Raw genomic sequence first — 24,788 nt, forward strand, 5'->3', positions numbered from 1 at the left:
AAAAAGGCAAAATGGCCCAAAACAAAAAAACATGGAGAAACCTGTATATTAAATAACCTCCTTAAGCAAATGACAAATCTAACCCTAAACCCAAGTGAAAAAAAATAAAAAAAATTGAGAAACCAATATATAAAAAGACAAAAAAAGATGTGCCGTTTAAGTGAATGGGAAGGACTGCGTATTGAACGATTTTCACACTTGGTGCTATTTATACGCATCTATATGAGACTGGGTAGGATAAGGAGGGATGCTGCAAAATAACGTGACGGGACAGAGATTAGGAACGGCTTTGTATAAGTGACCATGCTCCTCCCGAACCTAGTTAAATAAACTATAATTTACAGACAATTTATAAAAAATATAAATCAGGTTTATTTAATTGAAGTTCAAATATTGGTTAACACACTTTTGGATGATAAGGGGTAGTATAATTTTACTCTTCACAACATCTTGTTTGTTTCTATTCTGTTTGTTTCTAAGGGTAAAGATCTCATCTATAAGCCAAACTCTGACGAAATAATAATTATTAACCACCATAAAACACAAATTGTGTTACAAATATTGTGTTTATTTACAATCTACAAACACTGGAAATCCAGCATTTTTAATAGCATTGCTTTACACAAAACTCTCACACACAAACAAAATGGTACAGCAAACGTCTACATGTATGATGTAAGCAGCCACGCGTGTGATGAGAGGATATTAAGAATAACAGGAGTTTTTCAGTTTGATGTCTCGCGCCAGGAGCATCTGAAATGAACACTTCAGAATCAATAATGCTATCAGAAGTCAATGCGTGGCATTTTATTCCCCTTTATCATCATGCAATCTTTCACTTGACACCTGAATGACTTAAACATGCCACTGAAAATGTAATGAATACATATTATCATCAAACCCCTGTCTTTATTTTGTTATCAGATACTTTTGATACTTACTCAATCTTCAGCAAATTATACAAAAAGAAATTACACAGATATAATAAATCGATATGCTTTTTAGTTAAGGCAACATAACAGAGATGATCCACTGATACACATCATTTTAATGTAACAACATTCACCCATTACCATAAAAAATCTTTCAGCTTCTTTAAATTTACATTCAGTAGATTTAGCAGTTTAGCACAACCTAGAATGCTTATTGGTTTAGAAAAAAAACTTTTAAATATGTTAAATAATGCATGCAAGCATAAAATATGTTAAATAATGCATGGGATCAAAGCATGGGATCGAGATTTGTAATGCTACTTTAAAGCCCTCAAAATTTTTTAATTAACACACAAGTGTCATCTAACTTTGAGTAAGTACCAAAATACTGATAAACAAACACTATTTACATGTTTTATTAAGCTCTCTGGGAAGCAGTCTCAGATATAAGTGTCTTTATTTCTGATTAATGTCCATTTTATTGTGTTAAAGCCTTAGATGCAGCAGAAATCTGATGCAACTTTCCTGTTTTATGAGAAAGCAGTCACGCTGTGAATGATTCAAAATCTCCTGCAGTTTTAAGTATGTGGTACCTGTTTGCGTTTGCCACTGACTTGCATCAGACTAGGTTAAAGCCCTGGTTGTGTTCAATAGCCTGCAGCAGTTTCTCTTTGAGTGTCTCCTTGCTAGTGAACTTGGGCAGGTCCAGCAGATTAAAGCACGTGTGAGCTACAGGGAAATACTGCTCGCCTCCTCCGGTGGGCTGAATGACCAATGCCAGACTCTTCATGCCCAGAATGGGGATTCGGTCACTGCCTGTCAGGAACACTGAAGAGAAGAGAGAGAAAAAAACTGAAGACAGTACAGCGATCTGATGCTGTCAATCATCTAACTGACTGGATAGTTTGTATTGACCAGTGAGTTCATATCATGATCAAAACGGATAAAAATGAAAAAAGATTATTCACATACATAGAAACTGTTTCTTCCTCTCCAAAGGCAACTCATGAAACACCTCCCAGAATATCTTGATGGTGGGATGATCCGCCCAATACTCCCCCTTATATTCTGTGGACTGACAAACAATACAGACATACTGTCAGTCAACATCAAGGGCATTTATACATTAAACTACAGCAGAAAAACATTTCCTACAATCCTTATATATGTCGGAATATACAGCTGGGAAAATAAGTATTTGACACATCAGCATTTTTATCAGTAAGGGGATTTCTAAGTGGGCTATTGACACAAAATTTCCACCAGATGTAGCCATAAAGTCAAATATTGAATTTATACAAAGAAATCAGAACATTTAAGTATACAAGTTGAGTCATAATAAATAAAGTGAAATGACACAGGGAATAAGTATTGTACACATGAAGAGAACAAGGTGCAAAATGACATAGAAAGCCAGATCATCACATGAAATCTGTCAGGATTGAGAGAGAAACCCTGCCCCCTATCAGTATTAATTGATATCAGCTGCTTTAGTCCTAATTGATGGCCTATAAAGGCTTCTCATTACCCAGGATGTAGTGATGGGAGAAATGAAGCTTTTCAAAGCTTCGAATCAATTGAACCAATTGCTTCGAAAATTGATTCAGTTTTTCGAAGCAGTTCGAAACACCACACACGCTGGCGACCCCTGCTGGTCAAAATAGTGTAAAAGCAGATATGTCCAAACATTTTATACTTTTTTTAACAAAATAATAGCAAGATTTGTATTAAAATATGTTAATAAAATTTATTTAACTTAATTAAGACATAGTTAAAAGTGTATTATGTGTTTTTAGTTTTATTTAGGGCAAACAAATCATTAAAACTAACTACCCTTTTTATTATGCACATTTTTGTCATTAAATCTGTCTATAAACAAAAAGTAGACAAAATGGCAGTGTTATTAGTCAAAAGGATAAATGTTTTATGAACTTTCATAATAAAACTGAACCGAGTTCACCGAAACATATTAGACACTGGTCATGTGATCAACTCCCCCTAGTGGTGAACCATCCGATTTTCGAAACGTTTCGAAACAGTTATGACGTAATGAAGCCTCTTTTGCTAAAATCACGTGACTTGGGCCAGTTTGAAACAAGCTCCGAACCACTGATTCGAAACAAAAGATTCGTAAATGTTTCGAAGCCTCATGAAGCAGTGCTTCGAAAACGACCATCACTACCAGGATGCACACAGGAAAGACTTCATGATGGGTAAAAGCAAAGAACTCCCTCAAGTTCTTCGTAATCTTATCACTGAAAAGCATTTTGAAGGGAATGGTTATAGGCGCATTTCCAGAATGCTGAATTGTCCTGGGAGCACTGTGGGGGCCATCATCCAGAAATGGAAAGAGCATCACTTCACCATAAACCGGCCATGATCAGGTGCTCCACGTAAGATCCCTGTCCGAGGAGTCCAAAGAATAATCAGGAGAGCTCTCCAAGAGCAAAGAACCACGCGGGCAGAAGTTCAGGAAGACCTTGCATCAGCAGGTACTGTTGTTTAAAAGAAAAGTATAAGCAATGCACTGAACCGCCATGGCATCCATGCACGCTCACCACACAAGACTCCATTATTGAACAAATAGCATGTTGAGGCTCGGTTAAATTTTGTGAAAGAGCATTGGGAGAAGCCTGTGGATTATTGGGAGACTATAGTACAGTCAGATGAAAGCAAAATTGAACCTTTTGGCAGTCATTCTACATGTTTGGAGAAGAAATGGTACTGCCCACCACCCCAAGAACACCATACCAACAGTTAAGTTTGGGTGTGGAAGCATCATGGTTTGGGGCTCCTTTTCAGCAAGGGGTATTGGCAGACTTCATATTATTGAAGGCAGGATGAATGGAGAAATGTACCGGGACATTCTGGATAAAAATCTGCTGCCATCTCCCAGAAAGCTGAAAATTAAAAGAGGGTGGACTTTTCAGCAAGACAATGTTCCCAAACATAAGGCCAAGGAAACAATGAAGTGGTTTCAAAGAAAATAAAGTTGCTTGAATGGCCAAGTGAGAGAACTGAAGATCAAAGTTCATAAAAGAGGCTCAAAGAACCTTCAAGATTTATAGACCATTTGTTTGGAAGAATGAGCCAGAATCACTCCTGAGCAATGCAGACAACTGATCTCTCCATACAAGAGGTGTCTAGAAGCTGTAATCACCAACAAAGGCTTTTCTACAAAGTATTAAATAAAGTGTGATCAATACTTATTCCCTGGGTCATTTCACTTTATTTATTATGACTCAACTTGTATACTTAAATGTTCTGATTTCTTTGTATGAATTCAAGCTTGATAGCTACATCTGATGGAAATTTTGTGTCAATAGCCCACTTAGAAATCCCCTTACTGATAAAAATGCTGCTTATTTTCCCTGCTGTATACTAAAGGTCTGGCACTTCAAATGGCCAAGAATCACCCAAAAGGCCACATGACTGGCATGTAAAGTGACCAATCTCGTTTCACTTTATGCCGCATAATGTTTAGGGGTGAGGAAATGTATCCACAATAACAGACCAGTGGGCAAACAGTAAATCATTAATTCACGAACATCTCAAATGTTTATAACAACAATGGCAAACACATTAAAATTGCTTTAAAACACGGTAAAAAGGGGTTTATGATAAAAGAGAAGCTCGCGTTTGCCAGATATTCGCTTAATCGAATGTGTAATCAGAGTTTAGTGTTCCCAAGTTATTTTGTGAACGAGACCATCTCTTTTATCATTAACCCCTTTAACACTTGTGCAGCAGGCACATATTTTGACATGACGCATGATGCACATAGGTTCACATGACACGCCAAACACAAATTTTGAATTTGTGCCCCTTGGAAGAGAAGTCACGGGCCGCCACTGGATGTCATGCTTTTTAGTTGTTGATGTTCTTGCAAGTATTTTGTGAAAGTGAGCGTCTCTTTTCTCATAAACCCTTTCGACACAAGTGCAGCAGGCACATATTATGACATGACGCATGATGCACATAGGTTCAAACAAGACATACCGAACACATATTTTGAATTCGCGCCCCTCGAAAGAGAAGTCAGCGGCCACCACTGGATGTCATGCTTTTTAATGGTTGATGATTGACGGGACTAGAAGTGCCAAACTGACCATTGCAATCTCCCCTATTCATATCAATACCAGTGATGCATCATGGTAATATTAAATATCTTTGACTGTATCAATATTTATATTGTGGGCTATTGTGGTTTGTGCTATTGAACATTACCATCTCTAACTCCTTCCAGTCATAATTGGTGTTTCCTATGACCATAGCCTGCAGTTCACTGGGCTGGAAAAGCTCCAGAACTTTCCCACCGCACACTTTGTGAAATCCAGTGTAGAACGCAGTGAACTGGGGAGCCACAGAAGTGTTGAAAATATATTCGACGTAAGCGTTGACAAACTCCTGCCTGTAAAAATTAAAGAGCTGTCAAACACATAAATCTAACCAGACTTACTGGTTTAATCTGGAATGTTTTTACTTCCTTCATTTGATACACAAAGTCTGTGTATTCATTTAAATGTAAAAAATGTGGTACATATAAAAATACAATGGTGAGTGTAATACAGCACCTGTTAGACATGTTTACACTGATGTCTATCCCATTAGGTATCAGCTCTAATACTTCTGTAGCTCCAAAATTGTCCTCTGTGACCTATAATTACAAAATACAAGCTCATTAAAAAAAAAAATTCTTCATTAAGCATTTATGTACGAACAATGCTTTAAGTGTGAATTTGTTCTTACTGTGAAATTCAGACAGAATGTTTCTTCTAAATCATCCTCTGTATAATCCAGCAGCTGTTGAAGGCTCCTAAAGTAGCAGACAGAAAATAAAACTCAATCTCAACTGAAATGTCTACATTAGGGGTCACCAACTTTTTGTGAGAAAGGGCTACCACAATTGAAAAACAATCTGGGGGGCTACTTTTTTATATAGTGTACAGGTGCTGGTCATATAATTAGAATTTCATCAAAAAGTTGATTTATTTCACTAATTCCATACAAAAGGGGAAACTTATATTCATTCATTACACACAGACTGATATATTTCAAATGTTTTTTCTTTTCATTTTGATGATTATGACTGACAACTAAGAAAAATCCCAAATTCCATATTTCTGAAAATTAGAATACAACTCAAAACCAATACAAAGCAAGGATTTTTTGAAATCTTGGCCAACTGAAAAGTATAAACTTGAAAAGTATGAGCATGTACAGCACTCAATACTTAGTTGAGGCTCGATCAGTCATTTTCAATGTCCCCCACATTTTTGAATGGGTTTTGTTTCACAATCCTCTCCAGGGTGCGGTTATCCCTATTGCTTGTACACTTTTTCCTACCACATCTTTTCCTTCCCTTCGCCTCTCTGTGAACAGCCAGCCTCTTTTGCAATGACTTTTTGTGTCTTTCTTGGACATCTTTTGGACAACTGTCAAGTCAGCAGTCTTACCCATGATTGTGTAGCCTACCAACTAGACTGAGAGACCATTTAAAGGCCTTTGTAATTGTTTTGAGTTAATTAGCAGTTAAGTGTGTGGCACCAGGTGTCTTCAATATCGAACCTTTTAACAATATTTTACTTTTCTGAGATACTGAATTTGGGATTTTCCTTAGTTGTCAGTTATAATCATCAAAATTAAAAGAAATAAACATTTGAAATATATCAGTCAATATATCATGAGTTTTGTACATGAATCAGTGTGTTTCAGGAAGAGAGGGAAATCTGAAGCTAGAAAAATGTATGGTATGTGGAAAATAATGTATTTTTTAACCATAAACTACGCAAACACATTGTATTATACCAAATACACAAAATAATTTTTTTTTAGCAATGAAATAGGTGCACTTTAAGTCACCATGTTGGCTTTACAAAAGAGACCGGAAGGTTGTAAGTCACAGTGATTTTTTTATCAAAACAGTCATGATTGCTGCCAGTATGGAAAGAAGCTTGTTGTGTGACATAACTAACAGAGCTTTACTGTATTCATTTTACTCTTACTGTTTGTTCTGGTGTTTAATAATAATAATAATAATAATAATAATAATAATAACATCTATTAATTAGGTGTCTCTGAGGTATGTATTATCAAAAACTCATAACAATGTCACACACACACCTTCCCACATCGGGCATGAGCTCCTTCAGGTCCTCTAGGCTGGGATCTTTCTTCAGCAGTTTCTTATAAAGTGCCAGAGGGAAGTTCAGTTCCACTATAGTGAGATTATAGATGGCCAGTCCGCAAATGACACCAACCAGATGAAACAGATCGATGTCTTCAAACGTCTGTGTTCAAACATGTGATGTGCGTGAATACTTCAATTTACAATGTGTGGTATCAAAAACATAATCAATATCACATCTGATATACCTTATGAGCAAACCAAATGAGTCTGGAATCCTCGTAGTATCTGAACATGCCGTATTTAGGGTCCAACAGCTCTTTCATCATGAGCAGGAAGAACTCTTTTCTTACACCACCGGCATCTACAGCTTCTTCTCCAACAAAAATCACCTGCACACAAACACCAATGATTCTTATTAACAACGAAGAGTTACATTTATTCATTATATTAACAAATAACAGCGAACGCATGAAACCTTTAAAGGTGACATAGAATGATTGAACGGGGTATTTATCCTTGTTCTGTGATGTGACATGTAGACAAATTTTTTTTTGTTTGGTTCTGAAATTACTTAAGTAGGTTATTTGTAGTTGAAATTAAACATACATTTAGAATTTGGTGCCTATTTGACAGAGAAAAGGGGTGTTTGTAGTCTCACTCCCTCAACAAAGATATTGCACTTCCTTCTTTCAATGATGCAAAACGATGATTTTTACATCATTGAAAGAAGGAAGTGCAACACTGAAATCTGTATTTCTCACAAGTGGTTTTGCACCTATTTGGCTCCCCCTACTGGCTTAACTTGCAATCTCATTACTGATTGGCTGACTTTGCTGCCACTCAAAAAATGTAGCCAATTATTTTAAAGTGGAGGGGCAGTTAGATGCCTGTGATGTCATAAGCATCAGTTTTTCAGAATGGGCCGTTTTCTGGCTGACATTTCTAAAAGAGGAATTTCTATGAGACTGAGATGTTTAGCATGTCTAGCACTTTTTGTATGTTCGTGAATGCGGGTAGACTACCATTCTTCAACAAAGACAAGGTAAAAATGTTTTTTCATTCTCTGTCCCCTTTAAGTAATGCTTAATGTTTAAGTAATGACTTAAAGGTCCACTGTGTAGATTTTTAGCGGCATCTAGTGGTAAGAATATGAATTGCAACCAACGGCCCAGTCCACTGCTCACCCCTTCCTTTCAAAACGGACAAACATGTCTTCGTCTGAGGTGATGTAGTAACAAAACACAGTCTTGAGATCTTGAGAAAAGTTTGTATGGCTACTGAAGAAACATGACAACGACTTCCACGTACGGGGAACCGTGGTGTATGTAGATAAAAGCGGCTCATTCTAAGGTAATAAAAACAATACCGTTCATTATGTAAGGTCTTAAAGGGACACTCCACTTTTTTTGAAAATGCGCTCATTTTCCAGCTACCCCAGAGTGAAACATTTGATTCTTACCGTTTTGGAATCCATTCAGCTGATCTCCGGGTCTGGCGCTAGCACTTTTAACATAGCTTGGCACAATCCATTGAATCTGATTAGACCATTAGCATCGTGCTAAAAAATAACCAAAGAGTTTCGATATTTTTCCTATTTAAAACTTGACTTGTCTGTAGTTATATTGTGTACCAAGACAGACGGAAAATAAAAGTTGTGATTTTCTAGGCATTTTCTAGCGCGATGCTAATGGTCTAATCAGATTCAATGGATTGTGCTAAGCTATGCTAAAAGTGCTAGCGCCAAACCAGGAGATCAGCTGGATGGATTAAAAAATGTTAAGAATCAAATGTTTAACTCTAGGGGAGCTGGAAAATGATCATATTTTCAAAAAAAAAAAAAAAAAAAAAAAAAGTGTAATGTCCCTTTAATATACCACTCATAATAGTTATATATAGTTATGGAAATTATATTGCGATCCTTGTAAACATATAAATGACAAGGCAATATCAACAAAATAAGATTCTCTGACTGTATCGTTTACCTTGAGCGGTTTCTTGTAATCAACATTTTTGGACTTCCTCAGCACCTCCATAGTGTCTCCGACCACATTCTCACGCCGTACGATGAGAATCAGACAAGGGTTGACCGACTCCACCCCTCCACCCGACAAAAAGAGAGAGTTGAAGTTCTGCCTTTGAGCCTGATCGACGGCCATCTGATGACACACAGTATGGTGTGAGTTTACTACGGTATAACTTTATTTATAAAAGACAGAGGGTCTCACCTGCATTTGGATAACAGCATCGGTCTGGAGCAGTGTCGTCTTCGCAGGAGCGTCAAAAACAAACGGGTATTTGCACAGGGTGACCTGAGAGTCCATGACCTGTTAGAAACAGATGACAATAGTGTTTTACACAGATTGTGCTGATATGTTATTCAGTGTTTCTGTGTGTCTGAAGAGATGCAAGGGAATGAATGTCTATATGATCAGACTCACTCCAGAGAACATCTGCTGTTGAATCCAGGTGACATAATCGTTCCTGATGTCAATGAGCTCGTCCAGTTCATGAATATAAAACTTGTCATACTGAATGATTTGACCGGCACGCTCATTGACCTGTGACAGGATAATAAAGCCATTACATTATTACTCCAGATATATCAAGGTTTTACATGCAGTGGCTTGGTTCCAAACTTTAGAAAGCTGGGTTGCCGCCTAGTTAGGAAGCTAAATTTGAATGTATCATGTGACAATACTTAACTCTGGTAAAGTCACTGTTCTTATAAGGTAACAGACAACAGGAAATGCAAATAATCAAACATAGCTATCCATATATCAACTCATATTTAAGAACTCTGAAATAGTACTGTCACTGCTAAAGCAAGTTAAATTAAACAGGTCTTATTTAATTTATTGTTTGATTTTACAGATATTACTATTAAATATCTAGAGATCTGTATGTGGTCTGAAACAGATTAAGTGTAAACTAATGGCAGTGCTCACAGAGTGAAGGATCTCCAGAAACTTAAGTGTGGTATGCAGAAAGCAGGTGAAGATCCTCTGCTCCGAGTGTGGGATTCCCAATTTCTGCATGCGTAGCAGATACACCACCACCTCCTTATAGAGCTCCACCAGCCTCTGAAAGACCATCGGCTCCAACCTAGACCACCAGTTACCTACAGAACAAAAGCAAACCCATTCAAGTAAAACGATAGGTTCAGTATGAAGTATGGTTGTGTTTGTTTAATTACAATTTCAATACAGAGCAATTCCAGGCAAATGTCAACCTTACCATTTTTTTTTAACTGTACTGATATATCAGATGTCAATATTTAGTGGCTTAAATATCAATGTGAGGTCTCTGTTTAACTCTTTCCCCGCCATTGACGAGATATCTCGTCAATTAAGAGAAAACGCTTCCCCGCCAATGACGAGATTTTCCGTCTTTCCGCAATACCGCTATTATCCACCAGGTGGCGCACTTCCGAACTTTTTAAAACCGGAAGTATTGCCCTATGGCAAGCTGCTGCATGTCCGTGTCTGTTTTAAAGATCGCTCTGAATGGGATCTCTATGAAAAGTCCGTCATAAAAATGGAATTATCTCTGCTTTTTGCTCAAAATATGGTATTTTTGCAAAAACATACCCATATTCAAAAGCTGATTGCAAAAGAACCACTAAAGGTAGGATGAAACGGTTTTTTTTGTTTGAAAGCAGAGGGTCTGTTCTTTCATTTGGTATATTGTATGTTTATATATTTAAAGAAGAACATTTTCTGGAAGGCATTAAACTTTGGTGAAAATCATGAAAAACGCTGGCGCTGGCTGGCAACTTTTTTTAAAAATGCTGGCGGTGAAAGAGTTAAGTTAAATTAAATTTGTTCAAATTATTTTCCATAGTTAGGTAAGTGGAGCTTTCAGAACTGCCACATCCATAACAGAGAAATGTTACATCCATAACATTGATAAATGTGCACATAAAATTAAACTAAAATAAATATTATTTGTTCATTAAAGAGCCATCCTTTATTCATTTGTTGGGTATTTTTGGTTCCGGTTTGTGCATTTTAATTTACAGAATTCCTACAAAGAATATTGTATTTCAAATACTTTAGTCACATCAATAGCACATGCATATCTCCCTTATCTAAAATAGGAAACATGAGTACAGAATAATAGTTTTCGAAGGTTAAGGAAGATATAAACAGATGGTTCAATATATTGGCAATAAAATAGTGATAGGCCAATATAATGCAGTACCCGATATATCGGCTGATATTTGGATTTTTTTAATCGGCATTGGGTCCGATAAATGCCGTTATACACTAATAATACGTGGCCGATAAATATTCCGAATCGTGTCGACGATATTATTCACAGCTATTTCATGTACTGCGGCTTTTGATCAGTAAGTCCTTATCGATCTGAAATCACTATTAGTTTGAGTCGTTTATAACAAGCAACACTCGTCAAACCTAATCATTATACATATTCTTTATTATCATGAAAATACCTAAACGGTTTGAAGAACAGCAATATAAATATATCCTTAAGACATTTCCTGGAGCTGCGTGTCATAGCTGCCTGTGTATAATGGATCTTCGTCTGCAGCGCATATTGAGTTTCTACACGAGAGCGCCCTCTGGCTTTTGGATGTAGCGGCATTTCACCGTAATTCATCGGCGAGCATTATCGATCGGAGCATCCCTATCTTCAATCATCCAATACATTTTTCTGTTACTTAAATTTGTTGTTTGTAATAAAAAGACACTCAGATGTAAAGCCAAAGTCTGGCAAAAAGTAAAATTACCAATCATTATTCACTTTTTAACATTATGTTATGTTATGTTATACACAACCACATTCTGGCGTGCAGTAAAGACTTATTCAAACATTGTCAGATCCACATTAATTATGTCTTGTAAACATGTTTTTAGTACTTGAATATTATAAATATTATGCATAACAAATGTTTAATTTAGTTTCACAAATATTCAGTTTTTCTCTTATTGACTGTAATTAGATTTGTGTTATATCGTCTTTACTGCTTTCTTAATATAAAAAAGTGGTTCTTCGACCACTATAATAAATACATTTTCAAAAAAATTGCATTTTCGTTTTTGACTAAAAATGTCACATTCCTAATGCCGGATTTGCTCTAAAGTAGCATGAATTGAGATTTTTTTGCATTACAGTCATGAGAATTTGGGGGATCTTGGGACAACAGAAGACCCCTTGTGGAATTAACCAACAAATGGCACCTGGCTGGCATATTGCAGGATGATGCACTTATACTGTGAATATATAAACAAAGTGTTCACAAATACATACCAATGTAGAGAGGTTGACCATTGCCCACTGTACACTACTAGTGCACTTTGCATTTGGTAAATGTGGCCATTGTGCACATGCATTGGCAAAGAAGTTAATTCCTATTAACCTCTAAAAACAAAACAAAATGATCCAACTGTTCTGGATATTTTCCTAGGTAAAAGAAAAAGTCTTTTAAAGATATATGTGAAGTAAAACACTTAATATAGCATAGACACCTGTCTACTGTATAAGTCTAAGTCGAATTTGCATTATTTCTCTTAATGGTGGTTAATATGGGCAGAAACATTGGTTGGATCCTAATGTTGCCACAACAAAGACTGTTTAATTCCCTAAAGTCAGCGTTGGACCAGAGCAGTGTCAACGGGCAACACGCTTGGTGGTGTTTAAAGCACAGTGTCCTGTGATAAAGGAGAAGATGTACCGAGTACTTTGAGCGGAGCGTCTTTCAGACTGATGACAGCCTTGGCGAAGGGAATGGTGATGGTGGTGTAGTTGCTGGGGTTACTGAGGAGAGGACATTCAGGCAGTGTGAGGTAAAGTCTCAAAGCCTCAATGTCTGGAGGAGAACTGCTCAACCTGGGCAGGAGGTTCTTCTCTAAACTAGCAGCAATCTGGGTCAGGAAAAACCAAGCACTGGTTACAATGCAAATAATGGCTAATTAAAAATAGTTCACCTTAAAATAAAAATATTCCCTTTGTCCGAAATTGCGGCGTTACCATTTTCTATAATTTTTTAAAGGGATAGTTCAAATATAAAAATTCTGTCATGATTTACTCACTGTCATGTTCTGATGAACACAAAGGAAGATATTTTGAGAAATGTTTGAAACCAAACCGTTCGTGGACCCGATTCACTTCCATAGTAGGAAAAAAAATACAATGGAGGTAATGGGGTCCACAAACAAATTACAATATTTTGAAGAATGTTGTAGCTAAACAGATTTGGGCACCACTGACTTCCATAATAGGAAAAAAATACAATGGAATTATATCGGTTATTAACATTTTGTTCAACATAACAAATCAATTTATACAGGTTTGAAACTTGAGGGTAAGTCAATGAAACTTTTTGATAATGAATGCACAGATTAATTTATCTTCTCTTCACTAGACAAGAGCTGTATAAGAACATGAGGGAGTGTAAAAATTGACAGAATTTTCATTTCACATTCTGAAAATATTAGATTGTTTTATTTATGCTAAAGACATCAAAACCCAGACTCACAATTTGTGAGATATGTGGGTAATCGGTCTGGATGAGTCTGTGGTAGAACAGTCGAGCTGTGTTTATATCCACACCTGAGCACTTACTGTTAGTGCTGTAATGACCTGGATTACTACACAACACAACACAACACTCACATTAGATGAACTTATACACTTTATACATAGGAATTAATTTATGCAAAGAGTTATGTGAATCACTAACAAACTGCCTGAAATGATTGAATTGCTAATATCTGGTAGTAAGACATCAGCATATCCAACCCACTTAAAGGAATATTCCATTTTCTTAAAAGAAAAATCCAGATAATTTACTCACCACCATGTCATCCAAAATGTTGATGTCTTTCTTTGTTCAGTCGAGAATAAATTATGTTTTTTGAGGAAAACATTGCAGGATTTTTCTCATTTTAATGGACTTTAATAGAGCCCAATATTTAATACTTAACTCAACACTTAACAGTTTTTTTCAACGGAGTTTCAAAGGACTCTGTATGATCCTAAACGAGGCATAAGGGTCTTATCTAGCAAAACGATTGTCATTTTTGACAATAAAAATAACAAACATACACTTTTAAAGCACAACCTCTCGTTTAAATCCGGTCGTGATGCGCCAACGTGACCCCACGCAATACGTCATGACGTCAAGAGGTCACAGAGGACGACGCGAAACTCCGCCCCAGTGTTTACAAGTGTTGAGAACGAGGACCGTTCCTAAGTTGTTGTATGTCAACTGATACTTATTAATGTCTTTGTGTCAGTTTATTGTTTACAATGGTCCGCAAATGTGCGTTTTATATATGTAACACGTGACCTCCCTACGTCACTACGCATTTACGGTAGGTCGCGTTGGACCGGATTTAGATGAGAAGTTGTGGTTTAAAAGTGTATATTTGTTATTTTTATTGTCAAAAATGACAATCGTTTTGCTAGATAAGACTCTTATGCCTCGTTTGGGATCGTTTATAGACCTTTGAAACTCCGTTGAAAAAAAACTGTTAAGTGTTGAGTTAAGTATCAAATGTTGGGCTCTATTAAAGTCCATTAAAATGAGAAAAATCCTGCAATGTTTTCCTCAAAAAACATAATTTGTTCTCGACTGAACAAAGAAAGACATCAACATTTTGGATGACATGGTGGTGAGTAAATTATCTGGATTTTTCTTTTAAGAAAATGGAATATTCCTTTAATCACACCAATGGTAAAGGTATAATGTCTCTTTACCTGCTAGACAAAAAACTTCCATTGAGACAACTCGCTGAAGAGAACACAAGATCAATCTCACTGGAAGAGACATTAAAAAAAAAATGGGTTATGATGTTTTCATAACTGGGCTGTCATTAAAACATTCGCTTTATATAGTGCACCAGCTACATCAAATAACAAGGATTTAAATACTGACCCTCATGTCATCCAAAATGTAAACGTCTGCCTGTCCTCAGCTGAAAACTAATATTTGTGTTGACAAAATATAATATGACAACTAGTCAAAAGACACGCAAGAACCAATGAGATTCAAAGTTAATGTTGTGTCTTCATATTCGAGTTTCACGTTTTTTTTTTGTGTTTTGTTAAGGTTTTAATTTTTGCTAAATAAGGTCACAATAATAACAATTTTCTTTCACACACCTAACAGAATTCATTCATTAACCTAAAAGAGTTGTTTGGGTTACTTTTCTGATGGCATTTAGGACAGAGGTATGGGCTTATTGGAGCTTCAACAAATTGAGACCATATTTAGACAAATTAACTGATATTTGTTTAATAAATAAACTTTGTCCAGCTAAAGAAGGAAAGTCATATACATCTAAAATGGCATGAGAGTGAGTAAATTATAAAAATGATTATATTTGGGTAAATTATAAGAATGATCATATTTGGGTAAATTATAAGAATGATCATGTTTGGGTATTTCTTTAAAGCATGAAGCAAAATTTGCACTGAGCAACTACTGCTGGTTGCTTCTATTATAGATGTAATGTAACCTGAATCTAAATAGAAACAGACTGTAAAACAGGCAGTACTTAGTGATTTCTGGCGAGAGTCTCCCATGACCATGACTGAGCCATTTCTGTATAAGATCAGCAGTGATAGTACAGATCTGTCCACCAGTGCTGGTAACTCTCACATCCACCGGGGGTTCATTGTCCTATAGGAATACATCAGAGTTACTAAACCATACCCCCCAAAATAGCAACACACACATTCTTTATAAATAAATTTGAAAATTTGGGATGCTGACTAAATTAAAAGATCACTACATTTGTTTTTTATGTTTTTCTTTTCTTGTTCTCAATCTGACAGCACAATATCACATCCTACTTTTTTTCAATCCAATTAAATCATTATTAAAGGTGCTGTAGAATTTGAATTTGCATTTACCTAGGCATAGATGAATAAGAAGAATTCTGGTCATGGTAATGACATATTTTGAGCCTCAAAGACAATTGTTTTCTTATTCTTATGTAAACCTCAATCATGCAAAAGACGTGTCGTTACAACTAGCGCTATATGCTAGCTAATGCTATATGCCTACACTTAGGCTGCAGTTCTAATATTGACGTTACAGTTACGTTTTGCAGGTCCATACTGAAAACATCTATTTAAAATATCCAAACAATGAATGATTATTTCTTAATAATTAAAGAGTGTATTTTCGTCTGATACAGGCTCAAACATAAGGTCTGTTTACTTACATGGGTCGTAATGTGACATTAATTATTTTTTGTCCGACTCCGTATGGTTCAATTAAATGTAAAAGGGTTAAAATTTGCAGATACATACATTCTCTTTTTGAGGTCTAAAATTTTTGGTTTTATTTTATTTTGAACGAATATTTTGGGGATATTGTAAAATGTCAATGTGGTGTAATCCGTCTGTGCCAATTGGTGTAACTAGTATTTTTTTTAATGAAAATATAAATATATATTCTTAAAAAAAATTATAATATTAGTGTTATATGATTTTTTTTACAACATTTATCAAAGATTATTTAAAAAACAGAGCTGTTTTTTAGCATATGTCCGGACAAATATTGCAAAAATGCTTTAAAATGTACATTTAGAAATAACTAATAAAATTATATTTTAAAATGATTTTTCTTTGATGATTACGCTTACATGCAATTAAGGTTGATAAAATATTTAAAATTTCTCTTTTTTTGGCACAATTGGCGGTTACACCATTTGACATTTTCAGGTTCATTCAGTCTTAACTCTTTCACCGCCAGCGTTTTAAAAAAAAAGTTGCCAGCGCCAGCGTTTTTCATGATTTTCACAAAAGTTTAATGTCTTCCAGAAAATGTTCTTCTTCAAATATATAAACATACAATATACCAAATGAAAGAACAGACCCTCTGGTTTCAAACAACAAAAAAAAAAATGTTTCATCCTACCTTCAGTGGTTCTTTTGTAATCAGCTTTTGAATATGGGTAGGTTTCTGCAAAAACACCACATTTTGAGCAAAAAGCAGAGATAATTCCATTTTTGTGACGGACTTTTCATAGAGATCCCATTCAGAGCGATCTTTAAAACAGACACGGACATGCAGCAGCATGCCATAGGTCAATACTTCCGGGTTTAAAAAGTTGCGGAATAATAGCGGTATTGCGGAAAGACGGAAAAACTCGTCATTGGCGGGGAAGCGTTTTCTCTTGATTGACGAGATATCTCGTCAATGGCGGGGAAAGAGTTAACTTTCATAAAAATGGTGCAAATGTATTTTTTTTTAGTGTTCATTGAAAGTATATTGCACTGTTGCATGTTTTTAAAAAGATTTTTGAATTTCTAATCTTGCCAAACCGTTTTTGTCATTGACCCACTACATAAAGCTACTGAAGAAGCTGCTCTGTGAAACAGCCAATCAGAGCAGTGCTCAACATTATTATTCATGACCAGGCCCAAACGGATTCCGCACCCACAGAGGACTTTTGGTTTGGTGTATTCATTTCCAATGTAAGCCATTAAAAAGTAATTATTTTAGATGCAACTTTGAAATATTAAAAAAAAAAAATTTTAACATTTAAAATCATTCCGCAGATTTTCCCCAAAAAAATTCCACAGAAAAAGCAAAAAAGGTCGGCAAATTATATCTGGCTCTGTTAATGAACCTTTCAAATAAGGTAATAATAGGCCATTTAATTCTAAAGGCAAATCCTAGGGTTGTAAATGGACATGTCTCTGGATAATTTTGGCACTTAATAAAGCCACATACCTTGTAGATATCAGAGAACAATCAAACAGATTATTTTAATGCATTCTTTGGCACCTTTAAATCAAACTAAGCCACTTATTTTAAAACAATAAAAAAATTATATTATAATATAATAAAATATATGTTATAACACACTTTTGTGGTCTCACAATGATTTGTTTGATGTTTGTTTTGTGTACCTGAGGTAAAGTGTAGTGAGCAAAGCTCTGGTCACCTCCAGCATAGATCCTCTTCACACAAAAACTCTGTTCTGTCTCTGAAATACACAACCCTGTCAAATCTGAAACATCATCGCAGGATTTACATCAGCAGATCATGTACAACACTTCATCTATCCATCATTCTCCGTGTGACTGAAATCTGCTGCTTTATATTTACAATGATGCTTCTTAAAAAACCATTACCTCTGCGACCACAAAACACTATTAAAAGATTGCGATGTTGTAAGTACTCTGTTTGGGTAAGACATTTATGAGAGACATTATGTGTTATGTAAAGCTTTCTGTTGTTAGCGATATAATGCAAGTGTGAATGAAGGTTAACTCACCCACTTCCATAGGCACAGGGTCAGAATGGGCTCGCCAGCAGCCCTTCACAGGTGCAGGACTTATCCTGTTACAGGTAGAGCGGGTACCAAGCTGTCCGTTCCCCCCGAGACCAAACGAATCGATCTTTCCTGATGAAGGGATGAACGCCAAAGTGTGTTGCCTTACATACAGGTAAAAATACAAGCAATTCTTATTCTCAATATTATATTATAATATACACGTCATAAGATATAATCACAGAAATGTTTTTTTTATCATAAAAATCATTTGATAATTACCTTCCACAAGCTATCTGTGTAACAACATTACCCATGAGTTCAAACACCTTCCTAGGGTTCACCTCATGGTTTGTGCTGTTGTGTCCCAGCTGACCGTAACCTCCAGCCCCAAATGTAAACACACCTCCCTCCTACAAATCAACAAAGCAAAAATAATAACACAATATATATTCTCCCTGCGATATAAAATAATTGCTGTGATTTACAAAGCTATATTTTTTTTTACATTTTACTCAACTCTACCTATAATGTGATGAATATGCAGCCCCCTATAAATCTTCAACAAACACTCCATAATGAAAACTCACCTTAGTGAGAGCTGCCGTGTGATCCTCTCCACAGCAAATATAAACCACTCTTTGAGACCTGAGAGTCTTCAACAAGGCAGGAAAACAGCGATCTGAAGAACAGCACGCATCTCACCATCAAAATCATTAAAGCTGAGAAAGCACAACAGAATCGACAAGCTCTTTCTTTTACCGTTGTTGTCACTGAGACCAAGCTGGCCGAACTTGTTTCGTCCCCAGCCGAAAACGGCCCCGGACAGAGTCAGTCCAAAACTGTGAGCTCCACCGGCAGAAATCTGAGTAATCGGAACGCCCTGTAAAGACTGAATGAGATGTGGAGAAGAGACACAAGCTCCCTGCTTTCCAAGCCCCAGCTGCCCATATTTATTTTGGCCCCAGGAGAACACCTGACCTCCTAAAATTAAACAGCATCATTAGGGTAAAAGGGCCGTTCTTGGTACTATAACACAAATACGTGATTTAGAAAGTTGAAAACAAACCTCTGGCTAAAGCAAGGGAATGCCAGTAACCGCAGGTCACCTGAGTAATGCTCACCTCTGATAAACTTTTTACTGTTCTGAGTACAGAAAAAGACATTTTAGATTAACAGATACAGTTGTTTACTTGTATGAATGGAATACGATATGTTAAATTGTCATATCTTTCGTTTTAGTTTTCAGAGATAGAAAGCACCGATTTTCTTACCTGGGTACACGGACACGCTCTTCTGTATTTGCAAGGCCAAGCTGTCCATCCGAACCCAGACCCCACGCGAACACTTGTCCTTTATCATTCAGAGCTAAAGTATGAGCTTCACCACAACATACAGCCACAATGTTCTGAGCGTCCAGAGAAACAACCTGCTCTAGAGATGGACATATCAAAACCATAATCACCCAACACAAATATACAACATAACTGATCAAAATGGTAAGACAAATGAGGGTTCTGAACTTTTAAAAGATACCATATACGTCTAGTTTTGTGTTAACTTATAGATTTTTTTTTAAATGAGATGATGCAATATCGAACCCAGCCGAATGGATCCGCAGGTGGTGGCATAACTGGAGAGGTTAAATCTTCCCCCGCCAATGACGAATTTTTCCGGCAATTCAAATTTCCACTATTATTCACCAGGTGGCGCTCTTACCCAACTAATAAAACCCGGAAGCAACCTCTTACGGCAAACAGTTAGATGCAATTTGTATTTATGCACCGCTAGATGGCGCCAGATCAAATCAATAACAATGATGTTGTTTAATGACGCTCTGAAGCAGCGTGGAATTATGGGATTTGTAGTCTTTAACTCAACCGCTGATGGCCATCAATCAGACACGAACGAGAAATCACTTTGATGGATAAGGTAATCAAGTGTTATAAATGTTGCGTTTGATGACATCGTTTATTTCAAGTTAAGTTTATATGTAATGTTCAAAACGAAATTGTTAGTCATAGATGTTACACTATTAGTCCAAATTCGATGGTTAACACAGCACAGAATTAAGTTTTCAACTTACAATCTACAATGATTTTTCACATAATGTATTGACAGTACAAATCTTATTTTGAAGTGTCTTAAAATGACCATTTATATTGCTGTACAATACCTTTTGATGTGCATATCGTCCGCGGGAAGACGCGCTGATTACAATCTACACACTAATGTTGTGATCAATATAATAGCATACGTTTTTTGAAGGGTTACGAATCAAAACAACTCACCCATCGCGTTAAACACAAGCTGGATCAGAACATCGGTCTAGTTAAATGTTGTCGTGAAGCTCTCTCCATCCAGATAATGCAACAACAAATTGATCCGCTCTCGTTTTGTTCCAAACTCTTCTTGGGTTGTTTGTTTGGCCCGTACGCTTACGGGAGCTGTCTTTGCTGACACAATGAGCGGCAGACGGTAAAAAGTAATCCATAAGTCCATAAGCAAGCGCGTAGCCCACGACACTGGCTCGCTGCATCCGAAAACTCAAGGCAGTGACTTGTTGTCTCGCTGCCTCATGAGGCCATGACTTCGGAGGCATGAACGCACCTCAGAGAAAGGCTTTCAGACTCACTTCAAAGGCAGCGTGTTTGAAATATAAACAGAGAGCGCCTTTGTGATAACTAATCACATATCTGAAAACTACAATACTAATTTCTCGATAGAAATGCAATTAAAATGTGTAAAAAGTGAAAAAAAAAATACGTTTATTTACACTAAATTTGTGCTCCAGTCACTTCCTTGGCCGCCATTTCATTTTTTCGAACTCGACCACTGTTGCCATGTCGTTTTTACGTCAGTATAGGCGGTGACAAAGGATCACATGGATATTAACATCATTGCAGGAGACTACACTGCCCCGTGTCAATGTTTTGAATGGCAATTTTCTCACGATTTACAAGTAGTTGAAAACATTACAGATATTGATAGTAATCAGCTGGACAAAATATATAACACTGGCCTAGTGGTTTTTGGACATTTTATTGCAAATATTTTACAAATTGCACCTTTAAAACTCTGTGTATGTTTTGATGATCGCTCACAAAAATGCAATTGTCTCAGCTTTTTGCCCAAATGTTCGTATTTTTAAAGAAAACTACCCATACTTGTCAGGTGATAAAAAGAGAACAAATAAGGGTGGGATGAAATGTTTTTTTTAAATCATTTGAAATATTGTATGTTTATGTATTTAAAGAAGAACATTTCCTGACAGGCATTAAACTGTTGTGAAAATCATAAAAAAAATGCTGGCGCTGCCTGGCAACTTTTTTTTAAATGCTGGTGGGGAAAGAGTTAATTATTGTCTGTGGGATTGCAATTGGACTAATGTTACTCTTCACTCTATTATATATTAAATGAATCAGTTCTTAAAACTTCACTGTAAAAAATGTACTGTAATTATGCAGCTGGTTGTCAGTAACTTACTGTAGAAGATAAAGACTGAAAATGTTTCATGTTCATTTAACTTTGAACAAACTGTTGCCAGTAAAAAACATAACTGTAAAATCTACAGTAAGTTACCGGCAGCTAGTTGCTAGTAATACCCAGTAATACTGTAATTTCTACAGACATTTTTTACTGTGTTTTCTTAAATTGTGGATGTTCTGTACATGACACTTTTGGGTCATGTGACTTTTTAGGAAGTTCCAGTTTTATAAACAGCAGTTTATGTCACTTTGACCTAACTGTATGTATTTCTGTGGAATATGTGGCAATGTAATGCTGACAGGCAGATATCAACCAAAAACAAAATTTCACAAAAAGTTTCAAATGAGTTCAGATTGCAGTAAAATTGAAAGATTGTGATGAACATTGTAAAAGCCAATTTAGGTTCAAAAATAGATTAATTTAACAGAAAGAGGTCGTCGTACTACAAAACCATCCTGTAAGTTTCAGAACTCAAAACTTTCTCGTTATTGTAAAAACAGACTTTATTGAAGCCAGTCGGCCAAAACGACAGGTTTTGGAATTTGCCAATTTTAGAATATGATGTAATTGCATGGCTATTGGCTTAGCACAGCCTTAGCAAAAGAAGATCAACGCCAGCTTCTACATCACTGCCCGTTTAGCCCTGCCCACCAATGCGGGTGCAGTAATATTGAAGAAGGTTGAGCGAGAGTAGTCATCATGAGTGATGATGTTAATGCGTGCCGAGGTCAAAGTGCTTCAAACTAACTGTGGGTTCACACCAGACGCGAGTTCAACGATTTGCGCGAGTAAATTACATACAAAGTCAATGCAAAGACACGATCAGATGATGCGAACGACGCAATATGGGCGGCGCGTTTGCTGCGAAAACACGCGCTATTCGCCTCAAACCCATCTTCGCCCAAGTTGGAAATATAAAAAAATTAAAAATCGCATGACACGAAATTAAATCCCGCGAGCAATCTAGAGCGAGTAACAATATGGTTATTATTTTGTGCCACCATACTTACTCGTGTAACTACTCATGTAACAGTCTTTAAATAGGGAAAACATGGAAGTGTTTGGTGGCTTCTAAATTCATCACTGTTTGGATCCTAAGGAATGAATGGGGCTAGGTTAAATGCTAACACATTCACGTTGTACAAAGATTAAGACCACACATTGAAAAAAGATAGATATGTATTAATTTATCTAAGTTGAGGTAAGAACATAGTAAAATATAAAAAAATGGAGATGTTTTTCTTTAAGCAAAGTAATTATATTTTGTTAAAAGATTACGAAGAAAAATATGTTGAAGAAACATGGACAAAATACAAGCAAAACCAACAAAATCTTGTCATATTTAAATTGTACTACTTTTCATATTTTATATGTAGTCCCTACTGTAGTAGATTGAAGAGTAATTAAATTGAAAGATGTATAATACTAGTAAAGTGTTTGACTCATGTTTCGCTCTGGCCCTACCTGGCTTCTTTTGTGCTTTGTCATGACCCAGCTGACCCAGGTCATTGCAACCACAGGTGCAGACGGTCCCATCCTCCATCAGAAAGACAGTGTGACGTCTGCCACACCCCACATCTCGCAGACGCTTGCCCTCGAAAAACTCACATTTCCGTGGTTCCACTACAATCTCCTCATCAATTCCACCTAAACCCAGCTGCCCGTATGAGGCATTTCCCCAACACAGCATGACCACGGGCCTGTATGCCCTCTGTCACAGGCAGAGATCACTTTCAACACTTTTAACACACACCTGTCAAAAAAATCAAAACCAAGCATTTAAAAAAAGACACAAAACTGTGCAAGCTATTTGATTTGTCAAACAATATTTTAAGAATCTGGGTCAAACTATCATCAAACACGCATCATTACACAACTATGAGCAGATATTCTTAAGAACCTCACAAACAGTCACTGTCCTGTTAAAACAACAGTGGTAGTAATGGTTAGGTTAAACGACAAACAACAGTTCTTATATAATATCTGAAATTGAAAGTACTCGGGACAGGTAGTCATATCACCCTTATGTTTACATCTCTAGAAAGCTCCAGCTCTTGTCGGAGGTGTGTTCAATAAATGCAAAACCAGTTATTGCACAACTCACACAGCTTCAGTCAAACACACTTAAAAATTGATTTTTAATATTACAAATGATAAGTTCATGAGTATCTAGATAAAAAATAAAATAACAAGTGGAGGTTTTAATAAATAATACTATTTAAAATTACATAGATTAGTATGACGTCTGTCAGGGACGGTATGTGTGTAAATCTATGCTAAACCCGTTGCAATTTAAATACAGTTTGGTGGTAATAAAGATCCGCGCGTGCTTTTACTGAAAGACTCTTAGACACAATCTTAATAAAAATGTGGACAAATGTTATAAGGCAACAAATACACAGCAACTGACAGCGAGATCATACAGAAGCGTCAGTGTGCCATAAAGTGCACGTGTGTGAATCTGTCATCTACTGTTTATTTCTTACCTGTTGATAAGTGCACGCGTCCAGCACGAGCTGAAGGGTTTATATTGACAGGTGAAGTAATGCAGATGTGATTTGTTATGTCACGATAAATCGAAAGATCTTCAGCAGAAGTACACGCTTTTAAATACACTGAGAAATGAACGGGAACCTACTGTAATATTCTAGAGGTTTTCCTTTACACCGGATATGACGTCAGATGTTGAGTTCCTGCGGGATGCGTGCGGTGTTGTCAGTCGCTCTGTTAAATGTTTCATTCATTAGGGTGCATTAAAACATTTTTATCTGATATTTTATCAAAATTACTAGTTTGCCCTTAAATCACTTAGCGTCCACCGATCAGTGTTACCCGAACGGCACGATTTCAAAACAAAAGTCTCATATTAAGCGTGGTAAATTATTCCAGTGGTTGATTCTCAATCATTTTGTGGTTTTATTTTTCTTGTGTATTTTATTACATTGACTTTTCTTATTTTCTCCATTTTAAAAATGTGCTTGT

The 24,788-nt window shown here is 36.4% G+C and overlaps 1 protein-coding gene across 3 annotated transcripts; it reads right to left on the reverse strand.

Moving 5' to 3' along the window:
• Positions 1–547: 547 nt before the first annotated feature.
• On the reverse strand, positions 548–24,460 carry herc4 (HECT and RLD domain containing E3 ubiquitin protein ligase 4). 3 transcript variants are annotated; one of them, XM_065296251.2, is made up of 24 exons: positions 24,293–24,460; positions 23,271–23,559; positions 19,592–19,751; positions 19,387–19,463; positions 19,080–19,301; positions 18,908–18,999; positions 18,600–18,730; positions 18,321–18,481; positions 17,953–18,029; positions 15,585–15,709; positions 14,785–14,844; positions 13,562–13,673; positions 12,758–12,947; positions 10,008–10,180; positions 9,501–9,620; positions 9,288–9,386; positions 9,045–9,218; positions 7,308–7,451; positions 7,056–7,222; positions 5,682–5,748; positions 5,507–5,589; positions 5,160–5,343; positions 1,905–2,007; positions 548–1,760 (listed from the first exon to the last, which is right to left on the reverse strand). In XM_065296251.2, exons 2-24 carry the CDS (start codon positions 23,494–23,496, stop codon positions 1,552–1,554), a joined length of 3,156 nt encoding a protein of 1,051 aa, XP_065152323.1. In that variant the 5' UTR covers positions 23,497–23,559; positions 24,293–24,460; the 3' UTR covers positions 548–1,551. The 3 variants fall into 3 exon arrangements, 2 of the variants coding, with proteins under 2 accessions (XP_065152323.1, XP_065152324.1); XM_065296252.1 differs by lacking the exon at positions 24,293–24,460 and having other exon boundaries at positions 19,592–19,746; positions 23,271–23,482; XR_010546985.2 differs by lacking the exons at positions 548–1,760; positions 1,905–2,007; positions 5,160–5,343; ... (5 more) ...; positions 9,288–9,386; positions 9,501–9,620 and adding an exon at positions 12,334–12,486 and having other exon boundaries at positions 10,044–10,180.
• Between the last annotated feature and the right edge of the window lie 328 nt (positions 24,461–24,788).

The sequence above is a fragment of the Paramisgurnus dabryanus genome, chromosome 20, assembly GCF_030506205.2.
Source record: "Paramisgurnus dabryanus chromosome 20, PD_genome_1.1, whole genome shotgun sequence".
Classification (NCBI taxonomy): Eukaryota; Metazoa; Chordata; class Actinopteri; order Cypriniformes; family Cobitidae; genus Paramisgurnus; species Paramisgurnus dabryanus.